The following is a 15,567-nucleotide window of genomic DNA, read 5'->3' as shown; positions in this document are numbered from 1 at the left end:
ACTATGCTGAAAATTCCTGAGGCAATATTATGATTAATTGAGGGGTGAGAGCCATCTTCTTTTATTCCACATATGACTAAAGCAATTGGAACATTTCCCCACAGGCGTCTACCTAGGTTTACACATCTCACCTTTTGAATTTAGCTGATTAATCTATGTTCATACCTAGGTTGTAATGGTGTCTGTCCACAATAGTGCTCACCACAGCACTAAATAAAGAAACAGTCCATCTTGTTTATTATCCATCCATTAGAAGGCTGAAAGAAATGTTTTGTTTCATTTTAGAATAAGTTGCATTCTATTTGGTTGAATTAAATGTCTAAAGGAACCGTTGATAATAATACTGCTCTCTCTTTTCTTTAGTTATAGCTATGATTTGACTCATTCTCTTCAATTCAATCTGACGGTATTGAAAATGCCCAGTGAAAGGTTAAAAAGTGAAACACTTGGGCACGGTTGTCGAGACAGCTTTGATATCTTTGAGGATGAGGGTGTTACTACACACGATGGAAGTGGTAAATATACATTGTGATAGATGTAGGAAGTTTATTGAGGATAATTTAATGGTAGGTGGATACGTATGTTGTCTAGCTCAGATTTCTTTGGGGTTCTCTTTTGAATATGTGGAGTAAATTCATTGTTCACTGTTCTACAAAACTTAATCACGAGTATCCAACACTGGCCCGTGATTCCCACAGTTGTCTTGACTCTGTTTCCTCCCTCCTATTTCTTGTAAAGATTCCATTCCACTTTCGTAGTTTTTGCATCACTGTTATACTTGTTTTGATGATTTCACTTTAAAAACAATTTCTTTTTGATATATGTCTCTCTCCCCCTTATCTTTCAGCATTCTGAGAGGATTATGCTTAATAAAATCTGTGATTTACTCTTCTATCTCTATGAACTATTCCTCTTCTATTGGTACTTTCCCATGCATTTGCAAGAGATTTAACCTGCTCTTTTGGCTGTTTCCTTCCCACAGACCCAAGTATGCATTCTGGTGAAGCAGTGATTCAATTGCATTTCCAGTTCAGCGAATTTATGATCTGGTGTACATTGGAGAAAGCAAATGTAAATTGGGTGACTGCTTTGCTGAATATTTCAGTCCAGTCCTTAAGTTGTTAGTCACTATAATTCTCCATCCCACTTCTCCAAATGCAGATAGGGTGACTGGTTTGCAGAACATTTCAGTTCAGTCCTCAAGTTATCATTATAAGTTTCCATTCCACTTCCATTTGGACTTCTGTCTTTGGCTACTTGCCCAATGTAGGCTTAAAGGACAAAGCTTCATCTTCCCCCAGGTCAGCACAACTCTCAGGACTCGATTGAATTCAACAATTTCAGACAGCCAGTCTTTCTGGTTTGTGTCACAATTGGCTTGTTCTGATCTTGCTTGTTGCTGTTTCTGGTACAATGTATAAAAATTAAATATTAAATTCTCCCCCAGTATTGAAGTTGGATAACACAGAGTATTCCATGTTATTTTAAAACGGGGGTTCCCATGGTATTTGTCCATTGATTTAAAAAAAAGCTTTGGAACCCCTGCTTTAGAATATTTTTGTTAGGTTGAGCTAATTGTAATTATTATGGAAATGGTTCTATCTACTTTTGTTCAACAAAAAAGTATTCAATAATGTTGAAGACAAAAGAGATTCAGATTCTTAAACCTGTAACAAAAAAAACAACACTGGAACAACTCAGCAAGTCAAGCAGCATCTGTGGAGGCAAAAAGAGTAAAATGATGTTTTGCATTGAGACCTTGCATCAAGGCTGAGGGAGAAGTAATGATTGGCAGTACATGACAGTATGAGGGAGGAGTGGAACAGAGGACAATAGAGAGATAGGTTAGATGGGGAGGTGATAATGGACAGATAGAGCCTGGTAGGGAAGAAGGGAAATGATTCCTGCCCACTATTCATAGCAAATCTATAGACAAAACCTTGAAAATGGGGAAGGAGCAATCAGAATGCCTTTGGTGCTTGCAGTCCGTTCATTGGGAGCACAGATGTCAAATTGATATAGAAGCATGCAAATAACATCCGAATCCTCCCAAGGTAAAAAGCTGCAGCTGCTAGTTCCATTGTTGATATGCCAGAATACCATTGACTGATATTACTGGTTTTTAACATGCTAATTATAAAATACTTATTATTTTCAGTACCGAGTCATTATGGCATTCGGAATGAACCTTACCTCAAATATACTTGGAATGGTTATATGTTGGAAAGAGTCAAAGCTGCTGTCCATCATAATTGGTTGTTGTATATTATTCATGGATTCTGTGGCCAATCAAGTATCCTTTTCATATATTTTCCATTTTTAAGTGATTTAAATATTTTGGAGAATGTCAAGTGTTATCTGTTCTGTTGTAAAATTTTGTGGTAAAATTTTCTTGCCGCTATGACGCACATTTCTTTCTGATAGGGACTGAAAATCTCTTTATTTATTTATTTTATTTTTAATTGTACAGAGATTTCTTGCAGAGAACGCTGGGATTGAACTCCAAATCCCCAAGCTGTGATAGCATTGCACTAACCACTATGCTACCGTGGCTACCGTGGCTACCGTGGCATTTAGTATAAGAGAAGAACTTAATGGGATGGACATAATAACACTGTCAGCATCTTCCCCTCAGTGAAATTATGTTAGGATATTTCTTCACATGTTGGCTAAAGAATCTAGAAGTATTAAACATAAGTTTTTTTAAAAGTTGAAATTTATAAGGTTCTATAACGTTAGAAGTGATGAGTGTCATTGGAACTGCAGTCATTCAGGAAAATAGCAAGTATGCCAACAAATGACTGGCATGTGTTCTAAATGGTAGAAGACTTTAGTGTTAAGAGATGAATGACTCCAAGATACCTTTAAAGTTCAAAGTAAAATTTATTATCCGAGTACATACATGTAACCACATACAGCCCTGAGATTCTTTTTTCCTGTGGACATACTCAGCAAATCTATAGAACAGTAACTATAAATAGGATCAATAAAAGAGCAAGAGTATAGACGACAACAAATGGTTGAAATGCAGCTATAAGTAAATAGCAATAAATAACAAGAGCATGAAATAACCTGGCCTGTAACCTGATGTAACCACAACATTTATATAGCTGGTCCATTTGAATTTCTAGTTAGTAGTGACCCCTGAGATGTTGATGATGGGGCGGGGGGGGGGAGGTTGCTTTGCAACATTGTTGAAGATATGTGGTATGTGGTTAGTCTCGTGTCAGACTGGTTATTGCCTGTCACTGCTGTTGCACAAAAATTATTGGCCTCTCACCATCGGATGCCTATATGTTGTCTAGGCCTTGGAGCATGCAAGCTGCAAATGTTATTCAACATCATGTCTTAATCAATAAACATTCTCACTTCTGACCTTCTGAAGGAAGTCATTGAAGTCCCTGAAGATGATAGCGTCTAGGACACTGCCTGAGGAACACTTAACAAGTAATTATAGATGAATTAATTGTCTTCTGACCTGAACATTGTTTTTATAATTTAAAATAAAACCTTATGACTTATCATTGGCTCTTGATAAGGACCAGTGAAATTGAGCAGCAATCTATCATAGTCACACAGCACAGAAACAACATCCACCATGTCCATATCACCTATTGTTTCTATCTACACTACATCCATTTACCCACAGTACATCTGCAGCCTTCTAAGTCTTGGTGATTTAAGTACTAGTCTATATGCTTATATCATTAATATTTTCCTTCACAATGTCTTCAGGCAAGACATTCCAGACTCCAGCCTTCAATAAAACTGAGCATGAAGCTGTCAGATGGCTGTATATTTAAAAATACACAACTATCACTGCTTTTTTAGGGAAGGTAGTTGTGTATGTGGCCGTTTACACAACAATATCATTAATAAAAACTATAAAAATAGAGACTGGAGCTAAGTTAACAGGGGCTTTTACTTACGGAACCCGAACTGAACACACATACCGATCAATACGCGCCTAATAGCGCATGCACAATAACGTGTTACTACAACATAAAATAGTCCCATATTATACAGTAGGCTATATGGTACACTCCACTTTTGATACACTTTTAAAATAACTTTTTTTAGGGGCACTATTCGCAGTTATTTTGTAAATAACACTATTCTTTGCATTTCTGGTCCGATGCTAAATGTATTTCATTGGTTTTGTATCTGTACTCGGCACAATGACAATAAAGTTGAATCTAATCTAATCTAAACAAATACTGTATGTGTACCCTTAATATACAAGCGCCCACCAACTGTTTAATTAGTAACTTAATAATATGAAATTATAACAAAGTAAACTAATAGTAATTATAATAATTATAACTGAAGTTTCGGGGGGGGGGGGCTTCTCTGCCTCTCCGGGTAATGTCTGCTCTGCAACTTTTGATTTGGGGAATTAGTCTCCACAGGTACATCAGGTGGGTCCTCAGCACTGATGACAGGCTTATCTGTGGGCGAGGCTGATGTAGTCACGTCAGGAGTGTTTGCTTCTATGTCCAGGAAGTCAGGGCAAGATGTTGTTGTGTTTTCCACCTGAACATTCTATGTCATAGGAGTCCGGGCAAGGTGTTGTTGAGTTTTTCACCTGAGCATCCAGGATTTGATCCACAAGACGTCTCCATACATTCTCTCCCACTTGTACTCTATACATCAGTGGCCCATCTATGGCGGAAATTATACCCGGCTCTCACTTTAAAGTCCGGTAATCCCGTGCAAGAACTGACTGCCCCACATTGAAGCTCCATGTTGACTTAGCATTCAAGTGTTTGAACTGTCTGTTCTCTACATCACGCCGTACATTTGGTTTGAGAAGATCCATGTGGGACCTCAGGTTCCTTTTCAGAAACATCATCGCTGAAGTCTGGTTAGTGGTTGCATGTACTGCATTATGATAGGCAAGGAGGAAGCTGTCTATCTTGTGTTGTAGTGGTCGATTTTCACTGTCCCTTGCCTCGAGGGCTTTCTTGAATGTCTCTACAGATCTTTTTGCCAACCCATTTGTGGATGGATGGTAAGGAGCCGATGTAAAGTGCTTGATTCGATTGTTCTTCACAAAACTTTGGAATTCTTCAGAGACAAGTTGTCATCCATTGTTTGTGCAGATTTGCTCTGGTATTCCATTCCTGGCGAACATGGTCCTCAGCACTGTAATGGTCTTTTCCCATGTGGTTGACTTCATTTTGATGACCTCTGGCCATTTGGAATGTGCATCAATAACGATTTAAAAAGATAGAGTCCATGAATGGTTCAGCAAAGTCAATGTGCATTCGCTGCCATGGTGATGAGGGCCACTCCCATGGATGGAGAGGGGCTTGTGGTGGTGTGTTCTGGATCTTCTGACATCCAGAGCAGTTCTTGGTCATGTCCTCAATTTGTTTATCGATTCCTGACCACCACATGTAGGCACGGGCAAGACCTTTCATCTTCACGGTACCCAGGTGCCCCTTGTGCAGTTCCTCCAGCACTCTGGTGCGTAGCTTGGGAGGAATCACCACTCGTGAGCCACACATTAGTGTTCCTCGACACACTGACAACTGCTCCGTCCTCGCTGAGAAGGCTGGAAACAGTGTGTTACCCCGCGATGGCCATCCCTTTACTGTGATGTCATACACTTTTGACAATGTAGGGTCATTGCATGTTTCCCTTTCAATGAGGCTGTTTGTTACTGGTAATTGTTCAACTATTGTTGTGTGAAAGATCCCTGCTGAATCCATTTGCGTAGTTACCTTGGAAGTGGGCAGTGGTAAACGTGACAGACCATCTGCGTTGCCATGTCGCTTGGTCCCCTTGTGTTCGATGTTGTACCTGTGACCTCCTAAGAAAAGGGACCATCGCTGTAACCTTTGTGCTATCATCACTGGAATGCCTTTTCTTGGATTGAAGATTGACATGAGCGGCTGATGGTCAGTCAACAGAGTAAACTTTTGGCCATACAGGTCGTGACTAAATTTTTTGACTCCCCACCTGAGGCTTAGGGCCTCTCTGCCAACTTGTGCGTAGTTGCGTTCAGCTGAAGTTAGCGTTCTTGAGGCAAAGGCTATTGGTCTTTTGGAGCCATCAGGAAACTTGTGCGATAACACAGCTCCTATCCCATGGGGTGAGGCATCACAAGCTAGTCGGATAGTTAGGGAGGGGTCAAAGTGTGTGAGCACCCCGTCTGAAGTTATGAGTCTTAGCTTCTTGAAAAGCTTTCCCACAGCTCTCAGTCCACTTCCATTGTGTCCCTGCCTGTAATAATGCATTTAGTGAAGATAAATCCAAGGAAGGCGACGGGCCCAGATGGCATCCCGGGACGGGTTCTCCGGGCCTCTGCAAGCGAGCTAGCTGGAGTGTATGCTGACACCTTCAACTGCTCCTTGCTTCAGTCTAAGATCCCCTCATGTTTTAAGAAGGCAACGATAATCCCAGTGCCGAAGAAGAGCAAGGTGGCATGCCTGAATGACTATCAACCTGTGACTCTGACATCAATTGCTATGAAGTGCTTCGAGAGATTGGTTATGGCACACATCAACCACAGCCTATCGGTCAACCTCGACACTTTGCAATTCGCCTACCAGAGCAACAGGTCAACGGCAGATGCCATCTCTCTGGCCCAGCCTTCCTCCTTAGAACACCTGGAGAATAAAGACGCATACGTAAGGCTCCTTTTCATTGACTACAACTCTGCCTTTAATACCATCATTCCAAATAAACTGATTCCTAAGCTCCAGAACCTGGGCCTTAGCACTCAGATCTGCAGCTGGATCTTCACAGACAGGACCCAGGCTGTAAAAACAGGGGACAGGCTCTCCTCTACAATCATGCTGAGCACCGGTGTCCCACAAGGCTGTGTACTCAGCCCCCTGCTGTACTCACTGTACACCCATGATTGTGTAGCCAAATTTCCATCAAACTCAGTATACAAGTTTGCTGATGACACAACAATTGTAGGCCATATCTCAGGTAATGATGAGTTTGAGTACAGAGAGGAAATTAAGAACCTGGTGGCATGGTGCGAAGACAATAATCTATCCCTCAACGTCAGCAAGACGAAGGAATTGGTTGTTGACTTCAGAAAGAGTAGCAGACCGCACGACCCCATTTACATCGGTGGTGCGCAAGTGGAACAGGTCAAAAGCTTTAAGTTCCTCGGGGTCAATATCACAAATGACCTGACTTGGTCCAACCAAGCAGAGTTCACTGCCAAGAAGGCCCACCAGCGCCTTTACTTCCTGAGAAAACTAAAGAAATTTGGCCTGTCCCCTAAAACCCTCACTAATTTTTATAGATGCACTGTAGAAAGCATTCTTCTAGGGTGCATCACAACCTCGTATGGAAGTTGTCCTGTCCAAGACCGAAAGAAGCTACAGAAAATCGTGAACACGGCGCAACACATCACACAAACCAATCTTCCGTCCTTGGACTCACTATACACCGCACGCTGTCGGAGCAGTGCTGCCAGGGTAATCAAGGACATGACCCACCCAGCCAACAGACTTCGTCCCTCTTCCCTCCGGGAGAAGGTTCAGGAGCTTGAAGACTCGTACAGCCAGATTTGGGAACAGCTTGTTTCCAACTGTGATAAGACTGCTGAACAGATCCTGACCCGGATCTGGGCTGTACCCTCCAAATATCCGGACCTGCCTCTCGGTTTTTTTGCACTATGTTACTTCCCATTTTTCTATTTATGATTTATAATTTAAATTTTTGCTTTTACTAATTTTAACTACTTTTAATATTTAATATTTGTAATCCAGGGAGTGTGAAGCGCAGAATCAAATATCGCTGTGATGATTGTACGTTCTAGTACCAATTGTATGGCGACAATAAAGTATAAAGTAGTGGGTGTAGGACTGTGGATAGGTTAGGAAAGAGCTTGTGGTAATAGTTCACTAGTCCAAGATATGCTCTCAGCCGAGACACATTTTCAGGTGGCGGTGCCGTAAGCACCACTTCTATCTTGTCTTGAGACATGTGTAAGCCATCCTTGTTGATCACATGTATGAAATTTCCTTTTTGAAAAACTCACATTCCTGTTGATTAGCTCTGAGCCCATATTCTCGTAACCTGGTGAGCACTTGTTCAAGGTTAGAAAGATGTTCGTCGTCATCTTTGCCGGTGACAATGATGTCATCCCGGTAACACTGAGTCCCTGGAATCCCTGCAGAACCTGGTCCATTGCCCTTTGCCAGATTGCAGGTGCTGATGCTATCCCAAACGCCAACCTGTTGTACTGATAGTCATTTGTGTGTATTTATTGTCAGGTATTTCTTGGATGCTTCCTTGATTTCCATTTGAAGGTAAGCCTGGGTCAAATCAATTTTTGTGACATGTTCCCCTCCTGACAGGGAAGCAAAGATGTCCTCAATATGAGGTGGAGGATACTGTACTGTGTGGAGAACTGGGTTAACAGTCACTTTAAAGTCACCACATATGCGCACCTTGCTTGGTTTCCCTGGTTTTGTGCCGGAGGTTTTCTTCATCACTGGAACAATAGGTGTGCCCCATTCACTCCAATCCACCTTTGACAGGACCCCAGTCTGCTCCAGATTTTTCAGCTCTGCCTCTACTTTGGGACAGATTGCATATGGCACTGGCCTGGCTCTGTGAAATTTTGGACATGCATTTTCCTCAATCTCAATCTTTGCTTTCATGCCCCGAAGTGTTCCTATTCCTTTCATGAACACTTCCTCAGAGTCAGCAAGTATTTGTGACAGTCTCTTAGATGTGGCTTGCTGCTCTCCTTTGCTGACATATCTAGTGCCTTGATGGTGTGCTAATCCAACTGAATTTTCCTGAGCCATTCACGTCCCAGCAATGGTGGTCCTCCATTTTTCAGTACATAGAGGTTCAGCTGCTGTGTTTTACCTCCGTGGGTCACTGTCACTTTAATTTTGCCTTCGGGGCGCACTCTCTGTCCTGTGTAAGTCTTTAGCAGTAGTTTAGTTTGTTTCAGAGGTATGTGCGAAAACAGTCGTTTGTAGTTGCGTACAGAGATCACTGTTAAGTCTGGGCCTGTGTCCAATTCCATTTTCAGTCTGACGCCTGCCACTTGTGGAGTGATCCATATTACTCTTTGATCATCTGTCTCTTCCACGCTGTGAAGTGGCAGACAAGACAATTCACTTTTGTCTGAGTCATTTTCATCAGAATTGCTTTCTTTCATTTTGTGTACGTTGTTATATTTTCCCTTCTAGGGTTTCTTGTTTCTCTTTATTTGGCTCTTTTCCTGCTGTTTACTAGCTTTGCATACTCTGCCAGTGTGGCCCTGTTTGCCACAGTTTCGGCTTTCTTTATCTTTAAAACAACAATCATCAGGGTCATGTGACCTGTTCCCGCAACGGTAACATTTCTTTCCTTCATTTCTGTGCAGTGACATTTTATTCGTAGCATATTCCAGAGATTTTCGTTGTATCTCTGAAGCACCTCATGCGGCTGCTTCTAATGATATTGAGATGTTTAGCGTTTTCTCGAACGTAAGGTCTTTTTCACACAGGAGCTTCTTCTGTGTGGTTTCACAGTACATGCCACACACTAACCTGTCCCTCAATGCGTCTGATAGACCAGCTCCAGATTGACAATGTTCTGATGATTTTCGCAATTCAGCACAATATTCAGAAATGCTTTCATTTTTGCTCTGATTCCGTTATGGAATTTAAATCCTTCAGCAATGACCAGTGGTTTGGGGTTTAAATGCTGTTGAAGAGTGTCTACTATTTGCTTGAAAGTTTTGTCAGCTGGTTTATCAACTCCATAGTAGGCCTTATGTTTTTGCACCCATTACACTAAGTAAGACGCTGGCTTCCTTTTCTGCATTAACATCGTTAGCATCACAATATAACTCTATTCTTTCAATATAAATTGCTCAGTCTTCAATGCCACTATCAAGTGTTGTAATGGTTCCAATTAATGCCATTCTTGTTGTGTTAATTTATCCTTGTTATGTGAATTTAGCTGCAGTCCCTTGTTTTCTTTCTGACTCACGTGACCTTTTTTTTGCTAGTGTTGTGAGCGTACTCTGGCTAGATGTGTGTGTCACTCCTTTTTTTTCATCTCCCTTATGAGGCAGGCAGACCCTCTGCCCTGGGCTTCAGCGCTGGCTGTGGTCTCGCCCGGATGTGCCGCTGCTCTGACTGTGTCTTTCGGTCTCCCAACGTTCCCAACTCTGGCTGAACTCCCACTTCTTTTCAGACTCGCAGCCTCACTCTGCCTCTTCTGAGTGCCATTATCAATTAAAACACGGCGTTCCAATATGATGCAGGTTCATTAACCTTGTTGCCATTTTGTTGTGTATGTGGCTGTGTGTACACAACAATATCACTTATAAAAACGCTAGAGACTGGAGCTATGTTAACAAGGGCTTTTACTTACGGAACCCGAACTGAACACATATATACAGATCAATATGTGCCTAATAGCGCATGCTCAATAATGTGTTACTACGACATAAAATAGTCCCATATTATACAGTAGGCTATATGGTATAGTCTTTCATTCTTGGTCTGTCCATCTATTCATTACAATTTCCTTCATGAAAGGTCGTCATCTGCTTTCTGTAGTGACTAGTAATCTAATCATTGGTATCAAATAGCTACAAAGGCTCACTTGGATTCAAGAAAATGACTCACTGAAATCTCTTGACAATTAAAGGCTAGATTTCCATTATCATGCTCATTTAAGGTTAGCTTTTTTATGAAGAAAATAACATAAATCTTTTAACAGACCAAGGAGTGTATTTAATTATTTAGAGATACAGCAAAGTAACAGGGCTGTTCTGGCTCAACGAGCCCATGCTGCGCAGTTACACCCATGTGACTAATCAATCTACTAACCCATACATCTTTGGAAGATAGGAGGAAACCAGAGGAAACCCATGCTGTCACAGGGAGAACGTACAAACTCCCTACAGATAGTGGCTACTGTGCCGCCCATGAATTGATATATCAATTTTCATGTCTATTGAGATCTGTCAGATAGGGTAAACTAAGCATACCTTCTTTATTTCTGAAAGCTGAAACAAAAAGAAAGCAGCAATGTGTTCAGAAAAGTTTCCAATCACTGATGTCTCTCTACTGGGGCTCCACTCCTAACAAACTACCCTGGATACAGAATGGGGGAGGGAGGGAAAGATTGCTTCATAGCCCTGACACTTTTTTCAGTCTTCCTCATTGCAATGTTATACTTCACCTTCATCATGCATCCTGCAGGCATGGATTTTGCACTCAATATCTCTGAGACAAAGATCCTCTATTAACATATGCCAGGTACACATTGCTTCCTGCCTTTGGTAACGTTCACATCAAGACACTAACTCACTCATCCTTCCAATGAGTTTGGAGAATTTTGTGGGGACAGCATTTTTCAATATCTTGAGGCACTCACTTTATATAGATTTATCTTGAACAATACTGGCAAGTATTCTTTGTATTCTTTGTAAACTGGAGGAATAGGAAAAGGAAACAAGTCTGTATCAATAAAATGCAGCCAATTACAAGAGCACAAAGCCTGCAGGAGTGAAAATATTAACTTATCTCTTATACCTTCTGATATTCACCCTAGATAGTTACCTATTGACCAGGCTTTATAGAATGACATTTCACAATAGGAAATACTGACTCAGTGATAACTGAAGGAGTAAAACTTTTGATCAAGAAGTTGATACCCTCTGAAAGACCTTTAGTAATGTAACTAGCACGAAAAGAAGTTATTTTCCACCTTAACTTCACCCAGAAATGTTAATCTATGGACGACCAGTTTATGTTACTTTGATAGCCAGAAGATCTTGTAAATTTGCTGGGACTCGTTTTCTGAAAAGAGGTGCAAATTATGAAGTAGGTGCACAAAGCTACTGAATGCTTGTGGGTGTGCTTGTTTAGAAATATGTTTTCTGTATATATTAAAGATTATAAGTACAAGTGTCAGATTTGAAATCATATTAAGTAGTGTAACTCTGAGTGTACTATAAATCAAAATTTCAATTCTGAAAATAAGCAGTACCGTTAAATTGGTTATATTTTTCACTTTCCTAGGGAGATGTGGCCAATGAAGTAGAGACTGAGCAGATAATTCACGATGCTTCTGTGATGTCTTTTTCTGCTGGAAGTTATTCTTCTTATGTACAAGTTCGAGGTTCTGTTCCACTCTACTGGTCTCAGGACATTTCAACTATGATGCCCAAGCCACCAATTACATGTACGTGTTGAGAAATTCAGTAAATACCTCAAACAGTTACCCAAACATTGCAAGGTTTTTGAATTTTTGTAAGTTTTGTCCCTGACACACTGCATTTTTTAGGCAATACATAAAACCTGAATGTTGGTAGAAAACACTGGGATGTTAACTTTCTACACATTGGCAAATTTCTCTGAGTTCATTTTAACATGTCCAGTTCAGAAGGAACATCTCGACAAAGATGACTAGTTAAATATATCACAGCGAGGTCTGTAGTTTGCCAACAGATTGTTAGGAACAGCACAAAATAAAGTATAGATGAAGTTAATGTATCCAGACGGATGGTGCAAGCTACAACTTGTATTCCTGAACCAATGCGCTAGCTCACTCATCCTTTCAATGAGTATTATAACACAATGCAATAGAAGACCTGAAATAGCTGGAGAGATGGAGGATTCAGTGGTTGTAATCTTTCAAAAATGCTGAGATTCTTGAGAACAGGTTTTGAAAACTCGTCCACTGTTTTTGAAAAAAAATAAAGATCAAGAGGTTAAAAAGTAGGTAAATGGGAAAGTTAGCTTAACATCTATTATTGGAAAAATATTAGAATTATTTATTAAAGAGGTAATAGCAGAACATTTAGGAAGTTATTTTCTGATCAAGCAGAGTCAATATGGCTTCAATAAGATATCTGAAAAATTTATTCGAATTTTTTACAAAGTGACAGCTGAAATGGAGAGATGTAATATAATTGATTACAACACAAGTTAAGAGGTCACGTTGAATGTAATATGATTGGAAGATTGAAGCAAGGATGCAGCTATTTACAACACATTAATGATTTGTTGGAAGCAAATGTACTGTAGCCACATTTATAGATGATTACAACAGGTTGAGCAACATAGTTGGGAAGATCGAGGAAATGTTGATTTTTATTTCAAGGGGATTGGGTTTAAAAATGTTAAGGAAGTTTTAATTCAGCTGCGTACAAGGTGCAGTATGGTAGGCAGTCATTTAAGGCTGAGAGGAGGAAGAATTTCTCAATGTTTTGGAATTCCTTGCCCCAGAAAGTCATGAAGGCTTTAATTATTCATTACATTCAAAGCCGACATAGATTTTTAATCTATAAGAGATGTGGAGAAAGGATAGGAAAGTAGTTAAGAACAGTTGGATTCTAATATTTTTGATCCAAGGTTCTTTTAGATGTCAGGAAAGAAGCACAAAACCTGGTGTTTCACTATGGTTTTATTAAGAGTTGATAGAACAAAGAAAGTAGGAACGGAACAGTGATAAAGGTCTGCTAGTTGAAGAGAGAGGGGAAGTGAAGATTAAAGAACTAAGAAAATTAAAATGTTGCTGCTTTATGTTTAGCTATTTTATACACATAGAGATGAGGAAAATTCCATTCAAATTTGTAGATTAAGAATTAACCAATTAGAAAGCCATTATTCAATACTGCAGTACCAAGTTAACTGATGAGAAAGCACTTATTTAAGTAATGCAGAACGGAGAAGCTTCCAGACGTTGTACTTTGTATACCCAGTAGAGGCATATTAAACTGTTATATGCATATAATAACTACTTAAAATACAAGCAGATAATTAGATGTTAAACTGCAAAGAAAATAACAATTAAACAGTGTAAGAATTAAACTGTAGTCAGATCCAACAGCACTGTTAATCAACTATTATATTTTTGAGTACCAGAGCAGGCTCTAGAGACCAAATGGACTATCGTATTCTCATTTCTTATTATTTCATGTCTTAAGGCCCAAATTAAGAACAGGATTTTAGCAATTCTTGCCAAAGTAGAACTTCTATTTTACCAAGTTTGGTGCTAAAGTTGGAATTTTAGTTTCAGTTGAAGAAATTTTCTCCAAAATCTCAAAATGCAACTGTTATACATCTGAAATAAAAACAATTAATTTTTCTCAGGTCAGTCAAAAGTAAGTCATGATCTAAGAATGATCTGCTCCTTACGCCAATTGACTTGAATATAGAGTCTGGTAAATCGTTATTTTCTTTCCAAGGCTACCAGTCCTCCATAGTGTACCTTTCTGAAATTAAATCTTCAGGGCCTTTATCTCAATAGTACATTAATTATGTTACAGATTGAATGGCTATCAAATTATGTAGCATTGTAATTATCTTTCTTATTTCTTCCAAGTAAAGTCCCATATGAAAAATTTCCTCTTTGCTTGCATCTCTTCCTGTATCTAATTTCACAATAGATCAATGCATATATTTTGTGGGGGGAACCAGATTGACCACCAGTTCAAGGCCATTTGCACAAAGGCAGAATTTCCAAACCTCCTTACATTTCCTTGCTGCTGTCATTGTCACTGTGCTCCAGTAACTCAGTGTGTCCAGCAGTGGAGTGTTCTCACATACTGGTGCTTTGTAATGGGATAGGCTTGATGCAGTCTGTTTGATTCCATTCAGTTCAGGAGGGAGATATGTACATATCAGGTAATTTTCATGAATTAATTAATGAAATTACTTTAAATAGATTTAAGTAAGTTTTCTGATATTAAACTCGTTAACTTTTTTAAAATAGTGTTTGAATAATTATAAATACTAGAAGTGTTTGCGAAGTATTAACTACTTTGATATTTGGTAACTTCAGAGTATGACTTAACCAGCTGTCAAAGTTTATTTGTTGTGTACCAGCAATAGATCATTGCTATGTTAATTTTGGTATACTTTGTAATACCTTGATTTTAGTATGGTATTTCCTTAAATTCAGAAGATTGGATAAAATATCCAGCCCTTTGAAACCAGTTCAAAAGTATGAAATCCACAAGTATATTTTCTTTCGATTGTCAGAATCCCTACTTAGATATATGATGGAACAATTATATTTAAGTTTTTAGTCTCTCTTTATTGATTTCATTCTTTTATCCTGTTATTTCCTTTTCCTTTACAGTGGATCAGGCAGATCCATTTGCCCACGTAGCAGCCCTTCATTTTGACCAGATGTTCCAAAGGTTTGGCTCTCCTATTATTATCCTGAATCTGGTTAAGGTGAGTTTTCTATTGAGCCATGCAAAATCTTTACAAAATTTGGTAAGGTGGATGCAGAGACAATATTTCCCACACAGTCACAGTATAAAGTCTGGAACATTGGGGACTTGGCTAGAAAGAAACTTCTTTACCCAAATCTTTAGATTTTCTACCCAAGGGCCTCAGTCAGTGAAGATAATAAAGACAGAGATTGCTCGATTTCGATATTGAGGAAATCAGGCAATGTGATGTTAGTTGATGAAACTAGCATTGAACTGACATCAGAAACATTGCCCAGTCGATTTCAGGCTCACTGTATCCTTGCATCTAGTCTGCGTTCACAGTGTGTTGATTCTGGAAATCTAAGAGTATTATCAAGGATACTTGTCACCTCAGCCATTCCCTTCACACTCTT

At 39.6% G+C, this 15,567-nt stretch overlaps 1 protein-coding gene across 2 annotated transcripts in view; it reads left to right on the top strand.

The window, feature by feature from the left end:
* The window catches only part of fig4a (FIG4 phosphoinositide 5-phosphatase a), a 120,031-nt gene that overhangs the window by 40,669 nt on the left and 63,795 nt on the right, over positions 1-15,567 (top strand). For both annotated transcript variants that reach the window (XM_063040771.1, XM_063040772.1), the window contains 5 exons: positions 364-515; positions 2,159-2,293; positions 11,710-11,810; positions 12,009-12,171; positions 15,076-15,173. In XM_063040771.1, the coding sequence (XP_062896841.1) occupies positions 364-515; positions 2,159-2,293; positions 11,710-11,810; positions 12,009-12,171; positions 15,076-15,173 (649 nt within the window). The remainder of the gene's footprint in view (positions 1-363; positions 516-2,158; positions 2,294-11,709; positions 11,811-12,008; positions 12,172-15,075; positions 15,174-15,567) is intronic.

This window comes from Mobula hypostoma, chromosome 2 (genome assembly GCF_963921235.1).
Source record: "Mobula hypostoma chromosome 2, sMobHyp1.1, whole genome shotgun sequence".
Taxonomy (NCBI): Eukaryota; Metazoa; Chordata; class Chondrichthyes; order Myliobatiformes; family Myliobatidae; genus Mobula; species Mobula hypostoma.
This window is presented reverse-complemented; position numbering and strand designations above follow the sequence as displayed.